We start from the raw sequence: 22,316 nt of genomic DNA, 5'->3' as shown, positions 1-22,316 counted from the left end.
TGATGCTTCTTTTACACACAGATATACACTGTGTGTCCAAGAAAAAGTAAACTTACTGCAGTCCAGCTATGACAGACTGCTATGATTCAGCCATAAATCTCATCAGCCAGACGGACCCTGAGCATTCAATTTGCATCCCTTGTTCTCATTCCCATGTTCACCAAATTCCCTTCTCACTTGTCAGACACAGCATTCCAATCTGTTTAACAAGTTTGTTTTTAGTACATTTATAAATTAGTATTTTGACTATCTTTCAGTTTTTCTATCTTGGTTAATGTGAGTCTGACTAAGGAATGGATCTGATTATTAACCTGTCCTAAAGTCAGGTTTCCTTTTTTTTTTTTAATTCGCACATATTTTATTGTTTTTTTTCTTTTCTTTTTTGTTCTGTTCTAACATATTTTTATTGAAGTACAGTCAGTTTACAATGTTGTGCCAAAAGTCAGGTTTCTGAGCCTTTAAGGCTGTGGGTTAGACTCAGAACTTTATTATCAACAAGACAACACCATTCTGTGAGGACTCTAAGAAACAGCCAGCACCCCATCAGATGACAACATCTTTTAACTGTATTTTACATCAAACGTGTTTTGCTTATCTAAATATTTTCCAGCAAGGAATCTGCTACTGTAAACGAGAATAAGGAGATGGAGGGGGAAGGGTTAAAGAAGGCAGAAGGATGAATAAGAAGAAAGAAGCACATCAGTTAATGGACTGATTTGACCTTCTGTTTCAAACATCTGACTTAAAAATCAGTAGAGGTTATAAATAAAGCTGCTATAAACATCACAAGCAGGTTTTTGTGTGGATATCTTTTCATTCCTCTTCAGTAAAAACCTAGGGTTGGGATTGTAAAATTGTACGGTAAATGTATGCTTCCACACTAGGAATGTATGAGTTCAATTTACCACTCCATCTCCACTAATACTTGGTACTCTCAGTTTTCTTTTAAAACCATTTTAATGGAAGAACCTACTGGTGGTAACCTACTGTGGTTAATTTGTATTTCCCCAATGACCAATAATGATGAGCATATTTTTATGTTCTTCTCACCCATGTATCTCCCTTTGTGAAGCATCTTTTGCTTCATATCTTTTGTTCATATTTCATTAACTTTTAATTTTAAAATAATTATAGATTCACAAGAAGTTATCCTTCACCCATTCTTGCCCAATGACCAAACTGCATCTAATTATAGTAAAATAGCAACAACAAAAAGACATAGACACAAAGTGTGTGCATAGTTCTATGTTAATTTTTTGTTCCAGTATTAAAAATTTACCATGATAATCTTTTTTAAGTGTACAATTCATTGGCCTTAAGTAATTTACAATGTTATATAATCATCACCACCCATTTCCACAACTTTTTCATTTTTCATTCATTTTTAATTGCTCACTTATTTTATCAAGTTGCTTATTTTGTTATTAATGAGTTGTGAGAGTTCTTTATATATTCTATATAAAGTCCCTTTTCAAACAGAAGTTTTAAATAAGTATTTCCTCCAAACTATGCCTTATTCTTTCACTTTAGTCTCTTCTGAGGAACTGTATTTTTCTTTTATGACTCATGCTTATCTCCTATATAAGAAATCTTTGCCTAACCCAAGGTGGCTAAGATTTACCCCGTATTTTTTTTTTTAAGTTGTGCTTTCAGATTTCATGTGTAGAGCTATTATACACTTCTGGTTATCTTTTTATATAGAGTATAATGTATGCCACTGAACGGCCTTGAAACCTTTGTCCAAAAATCAATTAGCCATGTGTCTGTGGGTTTATTTCTAGATTTGTTATTATACAATTGATCTATCTCTATGCTTTTGCCAATTTCAAGTCTTGATTACTGTAGCTTTAGGTAACTTCTTAAAATTAACAAGCATGAGTCTTTGAATGTTGTTAGTTTTCAAAATTGTTTGTGCTATGTTCATTCCTACACTTTTCTATAAAAATTTTATAATCAAGTCATCAATTTACACCAAAACACCTGCTAGGATTTTTACTAAATGTGTACCGAACCTGCATCATCAATGTGGGGAGAAACGACATGTCAATAATATTGAGTCTTCCAATTCATAAACACTGAGTACCTCCCCCTCTTTTGGGGTCATCTCTGATATTCATCATCAAGTTATATAATTCTCAACATATAAATCTTGCACATACTGTCAGATTTACTTCATGTTTCTGTACTATCATTATTATTCCTTCTTCAACCTCTCAAGATTTTTTTTATTGTAATACTTAATTATTTTTTATTTGGGGGGGGGGTGATTAGGTTCACTTATTTTTAGAGGAGGGACTGGAGACTGAACCCAGGACCTCGTGCATGCTAAGCATGCGCTCTACCACTTAAGCTATACCCTCCCCCCTCAACCTCTCAACTTTGTACTTTACTGTAAGATTTCATATTTTCCATTTTCTTTTTTTAACTGATTAAGATTTTATTCTATACTTTACATTTTCATAGGCGGAAATCTTATCTTGCATATTATTAGACTTAGGTTATCTTGACTTTTCCATTTTCTCTTTGTTGATGGTTTACAGAAAATTACCTGTTAACTGAACTACCTAGCACCTTGTTAATTTTAATAATTAATCTATATTCTTTTACATTATTGCCAAAATGACAGGTTTCTTCCTCCCTTTCCACTCCTTTTCTTTTTCATTCCTTAATTCAATGGTTAGGACCTCTGGTACAGTGGTGAATAGAAATAATAAGAGTAATTCTCCTGTTTCTCTTCAGTTCAACTAAATCTTTAGCCTTTTATTAAAAAAAAAAAAGTAATAGTAATGAGAGTAAACCCCTTGACTTTGCTACAGAGGAACAACATTCTATAAATCACCACTAACTGTAATGTTTGCTGTAACTTTTGCAGCAATCAGGAGTGGATGTTGGGTTTTGTCAAATGCCTTTCCTTATTGAAATTATATGAATTTTCTCTTTTATTCTGCTAAAGGAGTGAATGATACTCATCTTTGTTACTGAGATATAACTCACATAGCATAAAATCTATCCTTTGAAGGCACAGTTAGTTTTTAGTATATTCACAAGTTGTACAACAATCACAACTATCTATTCCAGGACATTTTCATCACTCCAAAAAACCCTGAACCCATTAGTAGTCACTCCCAGTTTCTCCCAAACATTCCCAGCCTCAGCAACCACCAATTTACATCTGTCTCTTATGTATTTGCCTAATGTAGAAAATTTTATCTATCTACTCATCCACTGAAAGACATCTGGGTTTTATATTGACCTATTTCTTCCATTCTATTGGGTATATATCTAGGAATTGTTTGATTTTTTTTAATGTTATACTTGAATACCAAGTATAAATTTTAATATGGCCATTATATACTATCCTTTTTCTAGTTCACTGAATTCTGTTTTTTTAATATTTTGGCTTAAATTTTTTATATATGTGTTGAAGAGTGAGATTAATCTGTAATTTCAAATGTTAGCAAAAAAATTGACAAAGCATCTTTCTTTTTTTTTTTAAATGCAGCCCCCGCTACCACAAATTATGCAGCTGAGCTTCCCACATCTGGGGAAACTGCAGGGGTCAGCACATCCAGAGTGCAGTGGATGAGCCTCGCCCTGGGAAAATCACCTTTGTGTTCATGGTATCTCCCCTCTCAGGTAAGTATGACAAAGAATCTTTTTATGATTTTTAATAGCTGTAGCATTAATTAATTATAATTATAATTATAATCTATTATCAAGATTCCTCTTCTTATTCCTACAATCAACTGTATCTGTTTCTTCTCCTTGCCTTTATCAGTCTCACAATAAGCTTATCAATTTCACTAGTCTTTTCAAACTACAATTTTTATAACTTTTGTTGGTCCTCTCTATACTATCTTTAATTTCTAATTCATTGATTGTGCTTCTGTGATGGTGACACTGTCTTTTTTAGATATTTATTGAGCTATATCTTTGTATTTTGGGTTATAATTTATGAAGTGTCAAATTCTGTTTTATAAATATAATCACAACAATTAATATATACTATCATGAACAAATCCTCAAAAGAGCTCTATTAAATAAGCCAATTAACAAGTATTCATCCATGAATTTCAGGGGAAAAAAATTATCCTAAAATTACAAGATACAAAAAAGTCTGCAAAAGCAATTGCTGCCCCAAAGCTATCTCTCATCATCTACCTCTTTGTCTGGCTAAATTTGTGTCCACTGTTAGGAATGGTAAGTACTTTCTGTTTCCAGTCTTCCACTAAGAAATTCTATATATCCCTGACACACTGAGAGTTGAGTGTGGGTTTGTACTGACTTACACACATAGAATACATCCTCTTCCTCAGAGTGAGAAAGGGAAAAATCATATACCTTATCATCAATGAGATTTATAAATGAGAGACTTTGGAGGTTAAGAACCAACTAACAGTAGTCTCAGAGATAGGACAGCTGCTTGTTTTTCATTTCTCTCCATCAGAGTTCTTTAATGTCATCTCTGTAAGTTAAGAGCTCAAACATTAAAACTCATCTCTGGCGAGAACAGACACTTACCAGTTCCCTCATCCGCACCATTCTGAGCAGCTTCCCAAACTACCGATTTTGTCCCACACCCATCTATAGATGGCGAATCTGAATAGTCCGCAGGATTAAATGTCCTTGGTTTGAAATAAATAAAGAATAAATGCAAATGAAGCACTCACCAAAGTCACAGAATTAACTGTACATCATCTTCCCAGAAACAACCCCTAAGAACCAATATAAGAAATTTCACCCTACCACCCCTTCTCCTATTTAGTTACAGTCAATTCTTTTAGCCATCAGAATGCAGATCTTCTGAAAAGCAGAAGCTGCCTAGGGATCTTCCATGTACTCTTGTGTGCTGCCCCTACTCCCCCCCTAAATTGTTGTCCTCTGCATCCTAAAGCAGGTGTGGAGACCTGTAATAGTTCTAGGCAGGTTAAGGGCTCTAATGAAAAGCCCCTCGCCCCACTCCCCACCAAAAACCAAGTCTAGACTTAAACAGGCAACAGGTCTTTTCTTTCCAAGTCAGAATTCAAGTTTGGCTTTGAACCTTTTAAAATAGAAGAATATAATCCTTTTTGTTTAGAAATAATAATATAGATAAAAAGAAAACATTTTGTTTGGGACCTCTCTTTTTAATTAAAATCCTAAATACCCATGATTCAGAAGTCTAACTCGAGCCAAATTAAATACCATCTCTAAAATTTTTACAACAGAATTTAAAAAAAAAATTCAGTATTATTGGGGTATCATTGACAAAAGAATCACAAAAGAATTTTTTTTAATTAACAGCAAAATACACAAACAGTTTAAAGCTACTGGGTTGGGTTTACATGTTTAAATGTTCTGGCAAGTTTGCTTCCTGTGTTTTCATCTTCCCTTTGTCCACAGGGAGTTCATGCAGAAAAAACAGAGATGGCAGGAATCACCATCTGAAGGCAGTGACACCCAACAGTGGTGCCCTGATAGATACGGAGAGATAAAGGGCTTTTCCTGGAACTAATTCCTTTCTTTTCCTTTCCTTTCCTGACTGTCATCTACTTATGGCCTTTGTAAGATATTTAAAAACTTTTAATCAAAATCCAGGGGGAGCTAATGTTTTGGATAACAGCAAAAAGTGAAAGAACAACTAGAAATAATGAATAAATAACTATATAACCTATTTAATAACGATATACTTATTCTTCACTATTACAATTCAGGGTAAAAATGATCACTTTTCACAAATAAACATTGCATTTACTTACCATTCAAAGACAATTGCTGGATTTACCAACATAACTCTTAGGCAATGGTTTTCAACTGGGGTGGTTGTGCACCTCCCTCCCAGGGAACATTTGGCGAGGTCTGGAGACATTTTTGATTGTCACAACTTGAGGAGGGGTGCAACTGGCATCTAATAGGGAGAGGCCAGGGATGTTGCTAAACATCCTATAACGTCAAGGGAACCCCACCACCTGAACAAACTATTATCCAATCCAAAGTATCAATAGATCTGGGGCTAGAAATTCTGCTCTAGAGCTTACTGCAATACAATTTTATTCATGCTGTTTTGCTTTTACAATATTTTCTCTTTAAGCATAGAAAATATCTGACTCACCAGGATAAATAAACTGAGTATAAGACAGAGGAAGGAAAAGAGTAACAACTAGAGAAGGTAGCAACTTCAAAAATAGGATGGTTAAGACTTACCCCATGCCTTGGGTTGAGAATCTTCCTGTCCCTCTCCCTCTGCCACGTCCAAATCCTTTCAATTAAAAAAAAAAAAGTGTAAATGATATTTACGTCCTTCACAATTATAATTCTACCAACTTCATCCAATATACACCACTACCCAACTACCCAAACATTACTGTCACTGTTCCTAACAGCACCAACATCCCCAACAGTGCACCCAATCTGCTGGTCTCTAATGACACGAATACCTATAGTTACTAATTTCAAAGCATAAGAAAGAATTTAATTTTGCTTGTATGATATTTATCATACGTAGCAGCTTAACATAGGCAGGTTATACTTAAAAATATATTCTAGGTCTTTTTAAATCAACTGGTGCAAACAGCATGACATCATAAGCGTCTACTATAAAACAAAATGAGAACCAAAAAGAAGAAAACGCTAAGTAAACTGAAGGTACTATCATATACCATTTTTAATACTAGGGCTTTTAACCAATGGCCAAAATGGCAGTAAATAAGAGAGCAGACAAACAACAAGAAGAAATAGTTTTATTCAGCAACTCTCCAGTTTTTCTTAATCAAATCCTAAAGTTTGAAGTAAAGACTGAAATGCAAGAGCTAAAACTATACAACTCTTAGAAGAAAATATAGAGCATAACCTTCACAACACTAAATTTGGTAATGATTTCTTGGATATAACACCAAAGAAACAGGCGAGAAAAGGGAAAAGAGATATTAAACTGATGCATCAAAAGATACGAACAGAGTAAAAAGGCAACCTAAGAATATTTGCACATCATTTATTTGATAAGAGAGTAACATCAAGAATACATAAATAAATTCTACAACTCAACAACAATTGGATTCAAAAATAGACAAGGGGCTTAAAATAGACATTTCTCCAAAAAAGATACACAAATGGCCAATAAGCAAATGAAGAGACTCTCAACATCACTAATCATTACGGAAACCTGGCACTCATTACAGTGGAGAGAGAGAGAATAGAAAATAAGTGGTGGCAAGAATGCAGAGAAATTGAAGCCTTTGTGCACTATTTGAGGGGAATGTAAAATGGAATGTGGAAAACAGTATGGCAATTCCACTCTCCACCCCCTCCAAAAAAAATAGAATTATCATATGATTCTGCTATTCCACCTGTGGGTATATACCCAAGAAAATTCAAAATGGGGTCTTGAAGAGGTATTTGTACACCCATGTTCATATTCATAGCAGACTTACTCACAATAGACAAGACAGAATCAATTCAAGTGTCCATCAATGAATGAATGGATAAATAAAACGTGGCATATACATAAAGTGTAATATTATTCAGCCTTAAAAAGGAAGGAAATTCTGACGCATGTTACAACATGGATGAACCTTGAGGACATTTTGCTAAGTGAAACAGACCAGTCACAAAAAGACAAGTATTTCATGATTCCACTTATATGACGTTACCTAAGAGTAGTCAAATTTAGAGAAAGGAGGTTGCCAGGGGATATATTAGCTATGCTAACATAACTAAATGTATATTTAATCATGTATAACTAACTTATCCAGTAGTTCAAGTTAAACTATTAATATGGTCTTGACAAAAATCTACCCTATTTCTAGAGACAGGAAAACAGAAGGAAATATCTTTAAAAGTGGAGGAACCCAATCTAAAAAAAAAAAAAAAACACAAAAACAAACGAACTTATTTATAAAACAGAAACAGACTCACAGACATAGAAAACAAACTTATGGTTACTGGGTGGGGTGAAGGGGTTGGAAGGGATAAATTGGGAGTTCAAGATTTGTAGACACTAACAAATATATATAAAATAGATAAACAACAAGTTCATACTGTATAGCACACGGAACAATGTTCAATATCTTGTAGTAACATGGTGAAAAAGAATACAAAAACAAATATATGTATGTTCATGTATGACTGAAGCACTGTGCTGTACACCAGAAATTGACACAACATTGTAAACTGACTATACTTCAACAAAAAAATATATAAAAGTGGAAGAATCCTAATCATGCATATCAGGGGCTACTGTCTATTTCAACACTGTCAAAAGGCAAAGGTGAGACTTCACACACAGTTCACCATGGCCTACAGAAAGGTCAGAAACTCGGGTTAAAAGGAAAAAAAAAAACAAACTAGCTCTAAGAAGAAAGCTTTCTCCCCCCCCCTTTTCAAATAAAGGTACTGGGAACTGAATCAAGTACCTCACACAAGCTCAGCATGCGCTCTACCAACCAAGCAATACCCCCAAGAAGAAAGCTTTCAATGTACAAGTTTTGGCAAGACTACAACCCAAAATTTATGAACAAAGTAATTTAATCTTAAAGTTAGGGGGCAGGGGAATCACACAAGAAAACCAGTTCTCAGGATACATAATCCTTAACTGTAAAAAAACAAACAGACTTTGGTATACCCATGCAATGGAATATTATTTGGCTATAAAAAGAACTGAAGGACTGATATATGCTGGAACACTGTGCTGATATATGGCATAACACTGATGAACTTTTAAAACATTAAGCTAGGTCAATGAAGCCAGTCACAAAAGAGCACATACTGCAAGATTCCATCTGCATGTTATGTCCAGAACAGGCAAGTCTATAGAGACAGAAAGTAGATTACTAGTTGTTTACTTCTGAGGCGAGGTGGGGTGATGAGGAAGGTGGAGGAACTGGGAATTGATAGTTAAAGGGTACAGCGTTTTCTTTGTGAAGGGTGATGGAAATGTTCTGAAATTGATTATGGTGATGGTTACATAATTCTATAAATATACTAACATACACTGAATTATAAGTTTAAATGAGTGAATTATGATATGTAAATTACATCAAGAATTTTTTGGCTATTATAAACACTGTTATCAATGAAGAAAGCAAAAGAAAAACACAACTTCTCTTAATATGTGGGTTCACGTGCACCCATTCAGTGGCATACTGTGTGACAAATGGCACCAACCACGGTTAAATATTAAGAATTAGTGGCAAATTCTTAGAAAGAGATTCTGCTAAGAAATCATTAAAAAATATTTAACACTTGAGCCAGAAAGTAGGATGTGCATGAAACAAGAGAAAGGAATTTATAAAAGAAAAACATACCTTACGACCCAAAATTCAAGAAATCCTTCAAGTTCCCTGGAAAAAGTCAGGATCAACTACCTATCTCCATGTCTCCAGAGGGCAGTAGCTGCACCCAAGTATGAAACAAAAACAAGCCAAATATCTTCAGATTTTTAAAAACTCGAGCACATCTTCATGTAAATTTTAGCAAGATAACAAAATTGTTCTTTCCTATTCACCAGGCTACTAGTAATATTGTTTTCTCTGTATATACCATTCCCCTACACTGTTATCTGTTACAGATAACTGCTTTCATCTAAAAGCAGAATAAAGACTCGGGATCTTTTAATAAAGAAATACAAGATTAAAGGAGATGATCATAAAGAATAAACCAATGTTATGATAAATGCTATACCTTTACTCAGAAAGGTCTCTCTAGGAACTCTGTACTACATCTATGTTGAATTAATTGCTCAAGCTTTTAATGTTCCACATATATGTCTTACCCTGAGAGCCAGAGTAGGAAAGATGCTCATTTCCCATGAAAAAAGCCGAAACTCAATAAACAGCTAACTACCTCTGGTGGGGGGAAATCCTAGTAACAGACCGCTAGAGCTGAACATGTGTAACCTAAAGAAAAGTGAGTAGGGAGAGTGATTCTAATCTAAGAAGACAGAAAGCAACCCCTTACCATCATCCCCAGGAGACTCTAAGGAGGGCACTGATAACAGCCAGAAGTGCCAGTAGCTGTGTGCTCCTGAATTTATCACTGCACACTCTGGATCATGAAATTAAAGATCTTTATGTTCCTGACTAGTTCTAAAGTTCTTCGTATAGGCAAAAGTCCCCAGATTTTCCAGGTTGGTCCAGTGATAAAGATGGCTGCTGTGCTGACTATGAGCTGCCCAACTTCCCAGAGGCCTGTTCAGCACTCACAGAGAGCAGGGCATCTCTCTGGTGCTTGTGTCACTGGGAGACTTAGGAGTTGGGCAAGTTGTGTCTTTCTGTCCCCAGGTCAGAGTATATCCACAAAGAGACAGGAATACGCCTTCCTCAACCCCAAAGCAGAATAATGAGTTACATGACAATAGCAAAATGCCCCTGGGATTCACTGAGGAACAAAGCATAGAGTCTACACTCATATTCCTCTTTTTAGCTTTTCTTCAGCTGGTCTGATTATAAGTGTGTCAATTATTTCAGGAAAGAATTAATGGATTCTAACATGAATGAGTAAACGTCTGATGGGGAAAAAGGTTATTTAAACAGTCTCAGAATACTGGCCCCCCCCAAAATATGTATTAATTACAAAGGAGGGAGTAATCTTCCTTAAGAAAGCAAACCTAACATCACTAGCAATAGGACAAAACTGTATTGTGTACCCTCCAATATGATGTACTGAGGAGGACAGCTGATCTCATTCTGCAGCATTCCTGCCAAAAACAGACAACATGAATCTAATCATGAGGAAGCTTCTCAGATTGTTAATGAAGGACATTTCTACACAAGAGTCCACATGCATCCAAAGGGCCGAGGCCATGAAAGACAAAGACTATTCCAGATCGATGAACTGTTCTGGATTGAAGGACGCTAAAAGAGACAAGGGGAACTAAACACAGTGTGTGATCCTGGATTAGAACCTGAACCAGATTATCTTTTAAGCTTATAAAGAACATTAGCAGGATAACTGGAAATTTTTAAATAAGGCCTGTACATTGTATCAATAGTGATTTCTTGATTTTATCATTTAAGGTAGCTCTGTGAGAGAATATATTTTTAGGAGTTACACGCTAAAATATTAAGGGGTAAAATGGCATGTTTGAAATTTATATGCAAAGGTTTCAGAAAAAAATAATGTACATACAGAGAGAAAAATGATAAAGAAAATGTAGTAAAATATTAAAGTTTGGGGACTTTGTAAACATCATGTAAAATTCTGCTGTATTTTTTTTATTTCAAAGTAAAATGTTAAAGCCACACCCTAAGCACTTCTGTGTATATTTCATATTCCAGTAACTACTACTTATTCTGTGAAAAATCCAAGTTGTTTTCCATGTTTACCCTAGCTAAGATGTTCCTTCTCCACAGAACGTTCCTACACAGATTTTCATATGCTTTCCTCCTCCTCACCTTAAATCCATCTCCTCAGAGACTTCCCCAGGTCAACCTAAAGGAGACCCTACTGACAACTGACTGCATCACCAATCATTTTCTTAAGTGAACAGTGCTTTACTTGACTGTCTCTTCTCCTTTCACTGAGGATGTAAGGGATCACATCTTATCTGCAGTGGTATCTTCAACAAGCTAACAAGCACCTAAATATCAGTTGTTGCATTTAATGCTGATATGTAACCTCAATTTCATAAACATGGACTCTTTTAGGGGCGTAATAATGTCACTATTCAATTACCAAAAATAACGTAGCTGTTTAGCAACTAATTTAAGAGCACTACATTTTGTAAAATACTTTTTATACCAGGACCCGAGAAGGCATTGCAGAAAATTCAAAAATTAAAACTACAATGTTAGCACATGGCAGTGCTCAACAATTACTTTTCAATTGTATATAAATACAAAACAGTGAAGTATGTTAAGGTAAGGAGTGAGAAAGGTTTGGTAGTAAACTGTTATTTTTCATGCATTATTTTTCTTCCATTCAAAAGGAAATCACTCCCCTGCAACCTCAAGTATTATTATCTTACCAGATTCGATCACACCAAAAGACAAAACAATACACACATGATGCCAAACCATGCATCAATTAACAAGGTTAAGAAACTCATAGGAATAAAAGCACACAGTGGCTTGACTGTAACTTCTTACACAATAGTAAGCAGTTTCATCCTGGAACACAGAATTATACTTAGTTTTTCACTAACTAGCATGGCACATGACAAAGAACGTTACCTAGAATACTCCAAATCTCATAGATTTGTAACATGATCTTCAATATAAACTCAGGATTAAGTAAGTACTACTCAGGAACTCTTCCAGTTATGCAGTAGATACTTCATAAATAACGGCCAAATTCCGTATTTTGCACACAAAACCCAGTATCATTTGATGGCCAAGTACCTCTGAATGGTCAACATTTATAAAGTTCCGAAGGTTTTTGCACCAACTACCAGGTACACTTTCCAAAAAGCAAAGACCAGGACACTGAATACCACCTGGCACAACTCCAGTTCTCCTCTGAAGGGGCTATTGTTTTCTCACAAAAACACATATCTCACAAGATACCCTTCTGTGAGTATTTAAACTTTAAATGAAAAATTATCAGTGTCACACTGATTCTTACTCCTCTGAATACAGAGAAGACATTCAGGGAAAGGTATACAAAAATTGGGATATAAAAGGAACTTAATTTTACTTCATTTGCAACAGTTTATACTTTTCATACTGTAAAATATACTCCCATTTTATTTGTATGATTTTAATGTAATAGAGATATTAAATTCTTAATATAAATTACCCTCAAACTATATATTATCATATTAAATTCATGCTATTTCATAATACTTTTTAAGCCAACACTGTGTAGATAAGGAGGAAAGGGGCAATTTACTAAAATTAACTAAAATTAAGGAAAGGGGCAATTCACTAAAATTTAACATTTTAGCTAATTTAATCACAAATGTAGATTAGTGTTCTGAGGGACAGCCAGTGTGAAGTTAGCAACACGTGCCCACAAGTATGGTCAAAATGTATAATGTATGTAAGGTAAATAGTAATGTATAAATTTTGTTTGGATCCTGATTCAAAGAAATCAATTATGAAAAGACATAAATAACGAGAGAAATTTATGTATAGATTAAGTATTAGATAACAAAGTTAAGTGTGAAAATAAGCATTATGTTTACATGTGAAAGCATCTACATTTTTCAGGTGTTTCCCACAGTAATTAGGAGTAAACTGACCCCAAAAATCTACTTTAAATTATTTCTGCAGCAAGAAAGGGAGAAAAGAGATACATAAAGCATAAATGGCTAAAATCCTTAAGCGTTACTGATTAAACATGAAGGGACATGGGGTTCGTTTAAATATTGTCTCCACTTTTCTCTATGTTTGAAAGTCATCACAATAAAAAAAAGGCTAGAAAAGGGAATTATAACTAAAATCTGTTAGAAAATTACAATCTTATTTTTCACTGTGCCTGGCAAATTAGTACATAATTTTGCCCTTTTCTGATCTCTGAAAATCATTTACCTTTGGCCCATACAGAAGTTTAGTAAATGACAGCTGGATGAACAGCCAAGGAAGTCGACAGTATATGTACCACCTGCATTATTTCTACCCTTAATATTTCTGATTAAAAAAATTCGGCCCCAAACACTCAGCTGGAGAACATTCACAACTGCATTCAACAACGTATCAAACAAAACGTCAGTTAATTCAGGTAGCTTCTCCACTGAACCCAAACAAGATCTGCCTATACATCAGGTATCTTGATTTAATAACTGTGAGGAAATTCACTTACAACTCTAAAGTATGTGGAACTACATTCTTGAAGAGGCATCCCAAATTAATAATTGTTAAGAAATGATCACAAACAGAAAACACTGGGCATGGTAATCAAGGGGCAAACAATTTTAATCTTAAAACCATTTATCACATGGGTAAAACACAGCTGTTAAAGTCCAATATAGGAGAATTTAATAATGACTTTTTGATCAGAGCTTCAAGTTTTAAAGTATACCTATAAAGGGCCTTCTCCGCTCATTTGAAAACCATCTCGGTTTCCTCAGAATTACATGATCCAAAAACACTTCATTCTTAGGCATCAGCAAAGGAATCAAAAGATTTCAGATCAATCCTTCTTTCAGAGTACACTGCCGTGACCTGGTGCTCTGAGTGCACCCGGCCTCCTTCCCATCACAAGCATAACCTTCCCCCTTATTCTGTCTTACCTCTACCACGAGCTCGCTTTCCACGGTCTGAAGGCTTGTCCCCTTGACTGCAGTCAATTCCGTTCTCTTCACCCCTAACTAAGGAAGAAAAGAGGACCCCTTGTACATAATTGTACCAAATAGTTATTAAAAACAAGGACAAAAAGACTTTTTTTAAATCGTTAAAATTTAAGCAAAGGGTATGGAAAACAAGAAAAACAAAACCAGAGTGGCTCAGAAAGTGAGCGACAGCTTAATTCATAGGTGAAAATTCAAAAAGAAACTAAAATGACATACCACTTTTTATTTTTTCTGTTTGGACTTGCCCTCCCCTAAAGTAAGTTTGTTTCCAAAACTTATCTTTGTTGTGCAACTATACACCACAAAATTTGCTCACTGGTTAAGTTCAAAGCCTGGAAAGGCATAGAACAGCGAAAGAGCGAGACCAAGGAAACATTGAGTTCTTGAGGAAATTATTGTTAGAGGTTCTTCCAGGGTGCTCTTCAGAAGATGCCAACAGTCTTTTCTTCTCCTCAACTCTATATAATGTCAACTCAACATTAATGACTCTATAGAATACAGAAATATTATGAACAATACTGGCACAACTTGCTCCCTTCATCTCTTTCAGGGCTTAACTCCATGAGTTGTGAGGCCGTCCTTGACCACCCCATTAAAATTTGCCAAACCCTCTCTGCTTTCATTTTTCTCCATAGCATTATTTCTTCATAACACCATTAAAATATTATATTAATATGCAACATGTTACTTCTCTTTATTGTTTCATCTCTCTCCACCTCCACTGAAAGATGTTTTTGTTCACTGCTGTATGCCTATCAGAAGGATCTGCTACACTGTACTCAATAAGTGTCTGTGTAATAAGTAAACTAGCAAAAGTCTACAAGGGGATATGGTAATGATATATATTTATTCATTCATAATTTAGCTACTTTGGTACGTATGCAAGGCAGGTAGTGTTGTTTTGCGTGAATAATATCAAAACCTCAGTCGAATGGAAAGTACTTATCTCATCTCAGCACAAAAAAAAAAAAGGAGCAAGACCTCTGAATTCTGCCCACCCCATCCCCAAGCATCCACGTTTGTGTGTGTCCATGTCTGTACAGATGTGCACACAGGAACGCTCCTGGTTTCTAGCCAGGAGCCATTTCAATGCCCAAGTCTGGCAGAAATTCATGGAATGCTCAGTGTGGAAATGAAACATAGCCCATCTCCCTTGAGGGGGGTCACAGCACCACAGCTAAGAATGTGGGAGCTGCCACCACTTTGCAGGGTCTGTATCTTTGCTCTAAGTCCCTGGACAAATAGAGACCTCAGAAGCAAAAAAAAAAAAAAAAAAAAAAAAAAGTACTGAGAAAACCCTCCCTATTCAACAATTTTCCTTTTAATCTGACTCTTGCCCATACCACAAGTATCTGTTAAGTGGAGAAGAATAAAACAGCTTTATCTACCAGCAAATGAAAAATCTTTAAAATTAGAGGGTGCACTTGATTCACAACAGAAGGCAGTCTTAGGACACAACACAACTACCCTCCTACAGCCCAGGTCAATGCTAACATGAAATTGCATCAGTGAGAGTTCTAATGAATTACTCCTTGCAGCTCATTACTAAGTGTTAACTATAATAATAAATACTGCATTGAGAGCGTGGATTTATGGCCATTCACAGGACTACATTTTCAGCTTTTTAGAATGCATGAAAATTTTCATAATACAAAGTTGAGGAGAAAGGTCTGTACTTACACTCTCTCCCACGATTGCCACCTCTTCCTTTCCGGTTGTTGTTTCCACGCCCACGACTCACTTCTCTCTCACTTCTCTTCTCTCTATTCTCTTTGTTTTCCGAACTCTCTTTTCCAAAATTCTTCTTCTTCCCTCCTACAGTCTCCCAAGAAGTCTACCAAAAATAATAGTGTTTATTCAGAGTTGTCTCTTGAAGTGTATACAATCATCAAGAGAGTGTCCATTTATCTTTCAAACTAATTACCCACGCCTTACATTGCCTACCATTTTAATTCTTTTCCACATACGTATTGTATCCTCTAATGATAAAGACAGCAAACCTCTTGCTAAGTTTCTGTTGCTGTATAGAGCAAAAAAGATTACAGCAACTAGCTGAGCTGACAACATATATGCCCACCATAGAGCCTTTTCCTATGCTGTTTTTAAGAATAATGTATATGTTGTTTCCCCAAGCTCCCACTCTATGCCACACCCACCTACCTCAGTAGTAGGTCTTAAACCTATTAATGAATAGCTCAATGACTATAAAATTACATAAGATGATTCCCTGAAATCTCAGGAGTACAACTTTTCCCTATTCAGTTATCCAAGGTAACCATCTTAAAAAATTTAATGGTTGAGATATTTTGGCTTAGTTTTTTTTTTTTTTAAAGATGCCCAAAATTTCAACTTCAAAGACCTGTTCTAATGATAAGTCAAATGATTTATATCACCTCCCTTTTCCCGCAAATCAAATCAAATCACACATATAAAAATTGTTGAGAAAAGAATGAGACACTATGTTCTTGTGGATAAAAATGTATTGAGATTTCGATCAGGGTATGTTACTGGGAAATTCCAAAATTGGCCCATTTGTTTCTATTTACTTTAATTCACAAGGGATTTGAAGTGATCTGATTCCAAACTAAGAGCTATTTTAAACTTTAAAAAGAAGCTTAAGAAAAACATTTTATCCAAATAAATGTAAGCACTGGAAATTAATAAAATTAGAGATACAGCTGAATTATTTCTAAAATGGTGGAGGCCAGATTTAAAACACCTAAAGGAATTTTTTTAATATATCTACAAACCTTTGAATTTATGTTTGGTTAAATATAAAATGATTGAATGTGGAAAAAATACAAATTAAACATATTATTTTCCACTTCTAAGGTTTGGTGAAGATTTTAAAAACTGACACCCAACAGTTATGACAGAATAAGCAGGTATTCTCAACTCCAGTGGACATGCAACTATTCTAACCTTCCAGGAAGTTTACCTGGCAATAGTGTCCAAATTTTAATTTGTTCACAATTTTTGGCCCAGCAATTCTACTTCTTGGCCTTTATTCAGAGGAAATAATCTGATAACACTACAAACATTTATATACAATGAACAGCAGAATAAAAGAGTGGAAAATTCCCCAAATATCTAGCTTAAGAGATTACCTACTCTAGAACATCCAAAGGGAGAAGTATACAGCCATTTGAAGAGTTATCCATTCTATACACCGGAAATTAACACAACATTGTAAACTGACAATACCTCAATTTCAAAAAAGTTTTAATAAAAAAAAATTTTTAAGACTTATCCAGGTATACATAGAAAGAGATCCATAATACAAGTGAAGAAAGCTATCAGCAAACAGCATATAAGATAGGAATACATTCTTCAGCTTAAACAGGAGCTTGTGTATTATTGAAGAAAGTGAGAAGTCTTTATCTAAGTGGGGACCTTTAATCTGATTTAACCTGTTTATTGTTCTGCACTGCTTTTTTAATTAACAATAGAGATTCTTTATTTCAGAAAAAAAAATTCCATAGTGTACAAACTCAATCAATTATCTTCAATACAAATAAACTAAATATGTAAGACAGCATCCTGTCCTCTTATATTAACAAGACAAAAAGTAAATTCTAGAGGTCCTGGAAAAATTACACACAGAGTCAGCACAAGTTGCATGTATAAACAATGTATAATGTTTTTACAGGGCCAGACCTAAAGGTATTCAATCACGATGAAAGGACAGACTTTCTATGTCAAACATTTTGAGAAAAACATCTTAATCCATTTCATTCAGCAAAGGATACCCTTAAGCAAGTCTTGGCTTGTGAATTCTACAAAAACTAACAACAACTTATTGGGGAAGAAAGTAGAGCAAGGGACATTTAAAGGGCAATTGGTCTAACACCACAATAAATGCTAACAAGAGTAACAAATGTTTTGAACATTTTTCAAAACAGTCTGCAAGAGTGCACACAGGTTTTGAAAGTGAACCAAATAATTCTAAAAGATTTTCAACAGAACTTCTGGCAGTCTTTGCCATCTATGTTTGGCTACCTGTAGAACAGGTCTTAGGAAATTCTAAGAGAAAGTCCTCCCAGACACCACATTTAGTCATCAGAAGAGCAGGCTTCCAGGCCAGCTCATACAAAAATCACTCTCTCACCCCTTTATATTTGCCAAGAACTTAACACAAACAAATTACTCTATGAGTGTGTGTGTGTGTGTGTGTGTGTGTGTGTGTGTGTATTACTCTATATATATATAAAAAACACAAACTATATATATAATATATATGTTATAAATTATATATATATAAAACACAAATTACTATATATATATATTTTTTTAAGCACATTAATGCAAGGGACTTACATCTCAAAATTAGTTTGTCACTCAAACAAAACAGCATTATGATGGGATGAAACAAAGTTCAGTACTTATGACCATGTTAAATGGTTTCCTTTGACAATTACTCATACATTAGAAAGACAAACTCATCCTCAAATATATCATGGACAAATCCCCTTAACTTTTTTTTCTCTTTCAAAATAATAATTTTGTTTCATAAGACCCTGGCACAAAACAAGGTTAGCCAACAGGTCAAGATGTGTTTGCTTTCATGGTTATTTTAAATGTTCCTGCTCCCAGAAATCCTAGAGTGCTTACATTCTCTAGCAGTCCATTCCAATTACTCTACCGCAGATGGAAAGACACTCCTCACAGTTGGTCAGCCGTGACTGCCACAGCCAGGACTCATTCTGCCTCTCCATCTCTCCCGCAGCCCTCTCACCTTCACACAGGAATGTGCCTTTTGTGTCTGTATTCAAGCCCCAATCTGCCATTTTTTGATATTTTAGAAACACAATATGCCAGACCACTATATGATTTCCAGGTTCAAGGGGTAACCAAAGAGACTTTCACCACAAAACCACCTCCTTTGAGTTCAGTCCCACATGAAGAGAGGAAGTTGAAAAGGAGTGACACCACAGAAAAGGAATGACAAATCTGCAGAGCTTAAGGAAAGGCAAGAGTGTTTAAAACAGTATCCCGATCTATTTCTAACATTTAAAAGGGGCCCTCCAATTAATCATTTGGAAATATTTCACATATTCACGCTGATTTTTTTTTAATAAAGAGGGCAGTTAAGCTCTTCACTTCATTGTAAATCTAAGTGAGAGCCATTCTACACTGTGTCCATTGAAGTAATCCCCATGTTTTATAAAGCCTAACAAATACCTAAAGGTCAGCAAACAAAAACTCTCCAAAATTTTATCTCCTCACTTACCATGATCTATTTTTCCCAACAAATTGACATATTTGGTAGTTTATCATGTTGGGCCAATTTTATCTTGCATAGAATTTTACCAACAGACAGCTATACTCCAATAATTAAATTATTTCCCCATTAACTAATTTTTACAATTACAAAATTCATTCTGATTGTTTCATAGTAAATAAAAAGATATTCATTTAAGTTTTGAGCTTGTCACAGCAGTTCATTTTAAAATAGTTTGTCCCTAACAAAACCTGTCCCTAAAAATAAGAACCTGATTAAACCTAGACACTGACAAGGAAGGTACTTTTTGATATGTTCATCTTTATACCCTTTTTAGGTGAATCATTTGTTTTAATCTGCTCTGAACTGATTTCCTTAATGAGAAAATGGAAGTGAAATACTGTGCAATCTCCACGTAGAAAAGATTAGGGCTGACATCTGCCGGGTGTGACTTTAGTTGCATCCTTCCTAAAATAAGAGGGAGGAGCTCCAGAGCACATGCACATTACTAAAACTTTACTAAGCTAAAAAAAAATTTTTTTCTTATTTTATGTATCTGTCAGACTGTCATGAAAATTTGTCCACAGAATATTCACACATGAGGAAACAGATGTACCAACAAATCCTGGTTTTCCATTAATTTAGAGATATAGGGAGTAGTAAAAGGGGACAACTGAGATGAAGAAACATGAGCAGTGGAGCCAAGACAAGTTTTTTTAGGTGGCAAAAATGTCCACATTTTTTGGACAAGAGAATTTTGGCAACTGTGTAAGGCTGGAGTAGATGACCAAGTTCTCTTTTGAGTCTTCAGATTCTACGGACTTCAAGAAACCACACATAACAAAAACAGTCATTTCAGGACAGTGTTCTTTCTGGTTTTAAAACAAATATGGAATAGCATCCATAACCCCCTCCACCAGCATCCCCAGATAAAGTGAAGCTGAAAACACAATATGGAACTGGAGACAAATCTGTTTTGCAAAATCAATTAATAATACTTACTGTGTCTGAATTTCCTTCCAGTAATATATTGATAGCTTTGTTGATATCTCCATTACAATCATGTAGGGCCACTATGCATTCATCCTGATTTTTTCCTGTCACTTCCATAAGCTGTTGTTGAAATTATACAAAAGTGGTTAGGGGAACTCAAAATTGGCACTTGATATTAGTTTTAAGATTCTACTATATAGAGATATTTGGCAGCTATCACAAAACTCATTCCTAGACATACCATTTTCTCAATTAGCCTCAACAGGGTGCTATGTCTGAAGTAATCAAATAAATCTCCTTGGTGCATTAACAAGGGAGATTAACCTACTTAACATTTTCATCACAAGGAACAATCATAGATTAGGCACAATATGTTTCTCAATTACCAGTGAACAAATGTATGATGTAAGCATTTGTTGTATCTACATTTAACTATTTTAATGTATATCAGCTGTAGTTCAAAATAGTTTGACCCAAACATCTGAAGTGATTTCTCTGTAGTCAAAAAGCAGCCATCTGGACCCAGGTCACTTGATCTCATAAATACAGCTCTTTGGACCACACCATTCCATCTGGTTTCTGCCCTGTATTATGTAGCCAAGATTCTACACACTCCACAGCTTTCCAGTGTTTCAGTCTTTGGTTACCTACTAATAAAGCCAGATTTATATAAATGACCTATACTAACCCAATACCCATCATATGCAATTGTTAACAATGCACAGTAAGAATTGAAATTCCCCCCGGTGATTGGATTAGAAAGAGAAAGAACTACAAACTTAAAGCTCTGAACTCCTGTACCAGTGCCCTTTTGTGTCTATTTGCTATGCTAGTCAAATAAAAAGCAATGATACATAGAAGTGTGTCTCCAACAGTACATAAATCTCATTCCAGAGAATGAGTTGTATAATTTTTTATAAATTTTATTTTTTAAATACTTTTTACAAGTCATTTGGGGGTGGGGGGTAATTAGGTTTATTTATTTATTTTTAGAGGTACTGGGGATTGAACCCAGGATGCTAAGCACGTGCTCTACCACTTGAGCTATACCCTCCTCTCCTCCAATGTATGTTTGGAATCACCACAATGTTTGAAAAGGCATTTCAGCTCATCCTTAACATTAATATTTTCTGAGAACTTGCCAAATACTAAATATACTTCCTATGACGTATATACCACGTCAATGTGCTTTCACAAATGCTCACTGTTCACATATAATACAAGTAACTCAAAGATTCTACTGCCAAAATTCCTTCATTCTAGCCACCAATACAGGTATTTAATTACAAGTTCAAAATCCAACTAGCTGAGAATAAGCAAGAAACATACTTTAAAATTAGAATCTCTAGTGAAAATATCTTTTTAAGCACAGTAAGAATAGATTACAAAACTGACAGTATCCTTTGCCAGAAACATACCTGTTTAACCTTAGCTTCAAACTCTGAATCGTTTTTATCAAAGATCACTTGAGCGAGACGCATCTGTTCAGCTGTAGCCTGGAAAGCACATAAAACTGTTAAAAGATTTGAGAACCAAAAATGTAAGTTAAATGCCAAAATCTGGTGCAAACAGATAAAAGCTCTCAAGCACTACAGCACCATGGTAGTAGAATATTAATTAACTTAAAAAACAAACAAACGAAAAAACTAACAGACTCTGAATTTAGACTTCTCAAACATATGCAACATGTTCCCAATAAGGTAAATAAGCATCAAGTTAAATAGTGTAAAGGTCCCATTCCTTTGGCCAAATGACCTAAAGTCCTGTTATCTTCCTTAGCCATGTGACTTATTTGAATTTTCCTTCCCTTGGGGAGATGAAGTGATAGTGCAACAGAAAGTGGAAGAACAGGAAGCAGTGGAAACAGCTGCCAGGACACAGGCTTAGAACTAGCCT

At 35.1% G+C, this 22,316-nt stretch overlaps 1 protein-coding gene and 1 pseudogene across 1 annotated transcript in view; both read right to left on the bottom strand.

Moving 5' to 3' along the window:
• The window catches only part of UBAP2 (ubiquitin associated protein 2), a 95,496-nt gene that overhangs the window by 33,417 nt on the left and 39,763 nt on the right, over window positions 1-22,316 (bottom strand). The window contains exons 3-8 of the mRNA XM_032477561.1: window positions 21,839-21,916; window positions 20,430-20,540; window positions 15,887-16,040; window positions 14,147-14,224; window positions 6,184-6,238; window positions 4,522-4,625 (exon numbers count right to left, since the gene is read on the bottom strand). Coding sequence (XP_032333452.1) covers window positions 4,522-4,625; window positions 6,184-6,238; window positions 14,147-14,224; window positions 15,887-16,040; window positions 20,430-20,540; window positions 21,839-21,916 — 580 coding nt within the window. The remainder of the gene's footprint in view (window positions 1-4,521; window positions 4,626-6,183; window positions 6,239-14,146; window positions 14,225-15,886; window positions 16,041-20,429; window positions 20,541-21,838; window positions 21,917-22,316) is intronic.
• On the bottom strand, window positions 3,470-3,644 carry LOC116663439 (annotated as a pseudogene).

The sequence above is a fragment of the Camelus ferus genome, chromosome 4, assembly GCF_009834535.1.
Source record: "Camelus ferus isolate YT-003-E chromosome 4, BCGSAC_Cfer_1.0, whole genome shotgun sequence".
Classification (NCBI taxonomy): domain Eukaryota; kingdom Metazoa; phylum Chordata; class Mammalia; order Artiodactyla; family Camelidae; genus Camelus; species Camelus ferus.
Note: the sequence above shows the minus strand (reverse complement) of the source record. Positions and strands in the feature narration are given on the sequence as shown.